This window comes from Pteropus vampyrus, unplaced genomic scaffold (assembly GCF_000151845.1).
Source record: "Pteropus vampyrus isolate Shadow unplaced genomic scaffold, Pvam_2.0 Scaffold28, whole genome shotgun sequence".
In the NCBI taxonomy this organism is placed as follows: Eukaryota; Metazoa; Chordata; class Mammalia; order Chiroptera; family Pteropodidae; genus Pteropus; species Pteropus vampyrus.
The window spans coordinates 1,345,195-1,350,600 of record NW_011888809.1 but is presented as its reverse complement, the minus strand read 5'-3'; the positions used below and the strand labels follow the sequence as shown (position 1 = coordinate 1,350,600).

Sequence of the window (5,406 nt, the reverse complement as noted above, 5' to 3'; positions counted from 1 at the left end):
AATTTTTTTAGAAATATAACAAAGTAGAAAGAGTGGCGTACTATGCCTATCATCCAGTTTCAACAATTCTCAACATATAACTAATTTTGTTTCATTTATGCCTTTACTCTCCCTTCAACCTGGATTATTTTGAAGCAAATTCCAGACATACCATCTCTAGAATTAACTCAAATTTTAGTATTATGGACACCTCGGATGCTTCTGAGGCTGATAAGAACATTCTTGTAAGAGTTTTTTTGTGGACATAAGTTTTTATTTCATGAGGGAAAAAACTTGGTAGAATTGCTAGGTCAAGGGTGGGTGTCTATCTAGGTTTAAAATAAACCACCAGGGCTTCTTTCAAAGTGGCTCGTATGAGAGTTCTGGTTGCTCCAAATCTTTACCAATTTGGTGTCAGTCAGTTATTGAATTCTAGCTATTCTAGTAGATGTGTTTTGTTGAATTAACTCATAAATGGGTTTTATTTTTGTTGTGTTTTCCAAACTACTAAACTACATAAATCCACATCCTTTATTTTGAGTTAGTTTGTGAAAAGCAGGCAAACTTGTTTGTTAAAAAAGAATTAAAGCCATGCAAAAATAAACAAATATGCAATTATCTTCATATCATTAAGAAAAAGTATTTGTCCTGTACACATACATTGCTGGAAAACTGTGGATTTAAAAACAGTAAGGTATATGAGAAAAACCAGGGTTGAAACAAACCCAAAAACCTATGCAGCCTGTAAACAGAAGAATAAAACTAATAAGAGTAAAAGCACAAAGAAATCTCCGTGAGCATGTCCCCCATGTCCCCCAAGTCAATGTCAGACAACGTGCCTTTCAGCCTCAAATGCTGAGACACGTTTTTCCCTCTTCACGATAAGAACATACAACTTCCAAGACAGAACCATTTCATCAAAACTAAACATGGGAGCTAGGGGATGGCTAACTCCATCCATCCGGTTTTTAGCATGGCTAGGGGGAGAGGAGGTCCTCACGGCTCTTTCAGCCACATCCACAGCTTCTGCACAAAGTGAAAGCAGTCCACGAATCCTCCGAACCGGCTACTTCCTCCACTAAAAGAAGGTACTTCTGCAGGATTTTCAGCTTCTTTCTTAAAATATTTTCTCCTTAATTATGATCAGTTCTTTGCTCAACCTGGAACATTTAATATGCTGGGGAGCGGGGTGGGGAATGCGTATGAACCAACAACCCAACGTCCCCTTCACATTGACCTCTCTCTCTCTGATGCTTTGTGAGCTAAATCGTATTATAGAAACACACATGTAGGAAAACAAACCATATGAGAAAAGCCCGTTTTCAAAAAGGAACCTGAAAATCACTGAATTTAAACTCGCCACGTGAAACTTTATTCAAAGTCTTATTTTTTTGCTCATTCTATCAGTAGTTTCAATTTCTTTTGAGGCATCTTTTTCTGTCATCTTTAGAGACCAAGGAAAGCTCAAGTTTCCTATAGGCAGAGGTAAGTTGCTCTGACTTTTCCTAACTTGTCATGTACCAAAACACAGACTCAGTTGTTTTCTGTAGGGATTTGGAGCAGGGGAAAAACAACGAACAGGCTTTGGGTTCAAAGGCCTCACAATCACGGCATGAGGTAATTCGGAGAATCCTGGACGGCATTCTTAGAATTAACAATCAGAATTTTTTTAGATTCTTCAACATTTTAAACTATTATTCCAATATTAGATTCTCACTGTAATATTCATATTACGATTAAATCAAAGATTACTTTAGATAGCATCCACATACTCGTCACCCATTGGCCAGATGCTGTTCTTCACTGATACGTCTTTATATGAATTCCCTTCCCCGTCCTGACCTTACTTTACTGAATAGCAGCATTCCAGAACTCGATCAGTTTTGAGCCTGCCCTCCAGGAAGCATCTATGTGAAAAGCCACGTGTACATCACATATAATATTAGGACATAGTACTGTGGGGGCGACAGTTGGATGGGATGGTACCAATAAAGAAATTGCAGTGAGATGAGTTCTAAATGAAAAACACTGTGGTGCCTTCATTGTACTCATCCTCTGTTATAGCTGGAGGGCATTTTAATACCTGCAGGATATTCTTGCACCAGGAAATGTTTGGACATCTTCACATCATTTGAAAATGTATATTCGGCGGAGGGGGGGGTAGTAGGTGCTGGGCGAGGATAGGGGGAGGGGAAGCAAACTCTGCTTTTTTAGAATAAATTGAAGCACAGAGATGTTTTTAACACGCTCAAAGCTGATACTGCCGTTTATGCCAAGAGAAATAATAAGCAATGTAAAGAGGCTAATTTCCACAAAAAGAATCAGCCAAAGTCTGTACAAATTTGGGAAAAACATCTCAGAAGTTACTAAAAATAACTCTCCAGTATATAGGTGCCACCTTTAGTGCTAAAGCTGAGAATCTCTAAACAAATTACAAAATAACTGTTTGAGAGTCTCAATTCAGATAAATATGAATTCTTAACTATTAATGTAAAAAGGGGCGTGTATGTGTTTTTGTTCTTGGTTCTTTTGTGAATCGAAGTATCACAGGTCAGGAGGATCTAGTGCATAGCGTCCTTTCAGTTCTCAAATCTTTAGATTTAGTCCTTTTATATTTTAACTTTTTGCTTTTTAAATAACTTGAGACTTTACAAAAGGTTCTAAGATGACGAAAAAAATTCCCATTTACTGTTAACCCAGCCAGATTCCTCAAATGTTAACACTGCAGAAGAGATGGCCCTTTACCCTTAAATACCTCAGACTGTATTTCTTAAAAACCAGGATATTCTCTAACATAATTAAATACAAATATCAATATCAGGTAATTAACATTCACTAACAGAATATGATTATTTAGTCTACAAACTTTATTCAGATTTTTCCAATTGTCCCAATAATGTCCTTTACAACAAAAGAAAACCCTGGATCATTGGCTGCATCCCATTTTCATGTCTCTTTGGGCCCCTATAATCTAGAACAGCTCCTCAGTCATGTTTTGTCTTTGATGATATTGACATTTTTAAAGCATGCAGGCCAGTTACATTGTAGAAATTCCTGCACTTGCGAAGATGAGACTCGGGTTGTACTTTCCTGGCAGGAGTCCCGTAGAGCGGGGGTCCTCAACCCCTAGGCTGCTGACCAGTACCAGTCCATGGCCTGCTAAGATCTGGGCCACACAGCAGGTGAGCGACAGGTGAGTGAGGGAAGCTTCGTCTGTATTTGTAGCCACCCCTCAGCGCTAGCATCACCACCTCAGCTCCACCTCAGATCATCAGGCATTAGATTCTCATAGGAGCACTTGTCCCTGGTGCCAAAAAGGTTGGGGAGCACCACCATAGGGTGATACTGAGTAATTCTCAGTGCATCCTACCAGGAGACAGGGATATTAGCCTATCCTTTCACTGGTGATATGAATTTGATCAGTTGGTTAAAGTGGCATCTAACAAGTTTCTTCGCTGGAAGATTACTATGTTTCCTTTGTAATTAATAAATATTTTATGGGGAGAATATATTCAGACTATGTCGATAGCCTCTTTCCATTAATCCTTCACCCATCAGTGTTATTGTAGATTTTTTTCTTAATTCCTTGCTTTCTAGAACTTTCCAAGTGTATATGAAGTTCCTTTTATCTCATCTCTACCTGAAACAATGGATGCTATGGCCAGTCTCCACTCTGCTCCGAGTCTTTCGAGGCATAGTTAAGATCTTAGGAACACACTCATAGCAATCTCTCAGGAAGGACCACCAAAGGACACCCACAAATAAAAAGAAAACCAAATCTATTTTTCTTTTATATGAAAACGGCGGTGTATCCTTGAGAGATCTGAGCTGGCAATGAGGAGCCGTACAGCATCGCTTGTCTTCAGTGCTCAGGAAACAATGATCCAGCATTGCATAGAGTTTTATATCAAAATTCCTGTATTTCATGGTTTAAAGAACTCAGGGAGAGTAATATATGCCCATTAGCAATAATATAAACATCTTGAACAGTTTTCTTTAAATTTTAGTAATTTAAAATATTTCGAATGTTATCAGAAGAGATGTCCCTTCTCCCCCCACAAAAGAGTTCTCAGGTAAATTCTTATCCCCCCTCTTTTTCAACCCCTTATATACCCACCACCCCCCGCCCCTCCCCCAGACTTAAAGCTCTGTTCACTCCCCTACTCAGAGTCTGTATCCCTAGACTGAAGTAATCTGGTGAAATGTGACAAAAGGCTGGGGAGGGACGAGCGCTCCTCTAGCCCTGGGTACTGTAACACCGTCCTTACCTGCTGTGGAAAACAGGTGCGGACTGAGTGCTCTGTGTAACCAAAAGAAGGCCCTTCAAAGACAGCTGTTGGGAGCTTCAGAACTTCCTTCAGAAACTGGTCAAACTTGCTAAATATCATTAAGCCATTGGAATCTGACATCTGGGAGAAAACATCTATGAGAACAAAACCAAATAAAGTCAAACTATAAAGAAATGTCAACTTTCTGCAAAAGGCTCTATGTCATTTGTATATCGGTCAAAAAGTACCATTAAAAGCATCGTAAAGTTATGATTTTTAGTTAACATGTATTCTCATTCTTATTAACACTGTGTGATTATGAGTTAATGAGGCCCCTCTCTCCCACCCACTTAGGATTCTACCTAAACATCGAAACAAATAACCACTCACATATGTCTATCCACCTACTCTTTTAGAGTATACTCACTGAATGGTATAAAACTTTGTAATTTATTTACTTACATCTGTTTGTTCTAAGAAAAATTTGTAACAGTGTATCTTTATCTTGTAACATTTATAACATTTATATATGTGTTTATATAAGGCATATGCATGTTTGAGTGTATGAATATATTAGCATACTGGTGATGGGGTATGAAAGAAATTGCATTATATTTGTATATCTATGTACTAATGATGTAATATATTCCCATAAAGAAATAAATTACGAGGAAGAATATGGCATGTTTAAAATATTCCATCTTGTGTGTTCCAGAGCAGAATAAAAAGAACTCATATAACTCTTCCATCACAAGATACTTTGATACTATAAAATCCTATTTTTCCATAAACTCTGACCCAAGCAGATGGGAAAGAAATAATACTGCTATTTCTTTATCTTCATGGAGTTTCTTTTCTCCAGTTACTTATTCCTCTCTTCTCATCCACAGTCGGAGAAGAAAAGAAAAATATCTAAGAGCTCAAAAACAACTTGACAAAGAAATGTGACCTAAACTTCCTTTCAAACTAATGAGCTTTCTTACAAATAAATTGGTGAATTAAATATGCACTTACACACACAAAAAATAATTTCCTAAAGCCTTTCCAAACATAGCATTTTGAAAAGTCATATTCTATATATTCACAAAGACCAAGTATATTAGAGATACATATGTAATAGGCTTATGTAATATACATATGTGCACTACTCTTTAGATTC

At 37.6% G+C, this 5,406-nt stretch overlaps 1 protein-coding gene across 11 annotated transcripts in view; it reads right to left on the bottom strand.

The window, feature by feature from the left end:
* Positions 1–5,406, bottom strand: part of DTNB (dystrobrevin beta) — a 165,783-nt gene that overhangs the window by 132,092 nt on the left and 28,285 nt on the right. Inside the window, exon 1 of one of the 11 annotated variants that reach the window (XM_023528531.1) lies at positions 4,248–4,421. The exons of 9 other annotated variants lie outside the window; for them this stretch is intronic. In XM_023528531.1, coding sequence (XP_023384299.1) covers positions 4,248–4,388 — 141 coding nt within the window. In that variant the 5' untranslated portion in view covers positions 4,389–4,421. Of the gene's footprint in view, positions 1–4,247; positions 4,422–5,406 lie in introns of those variants that run through there. One more of the 11 variants, XM_023528533.1, reaches the window with a different exon arrangement.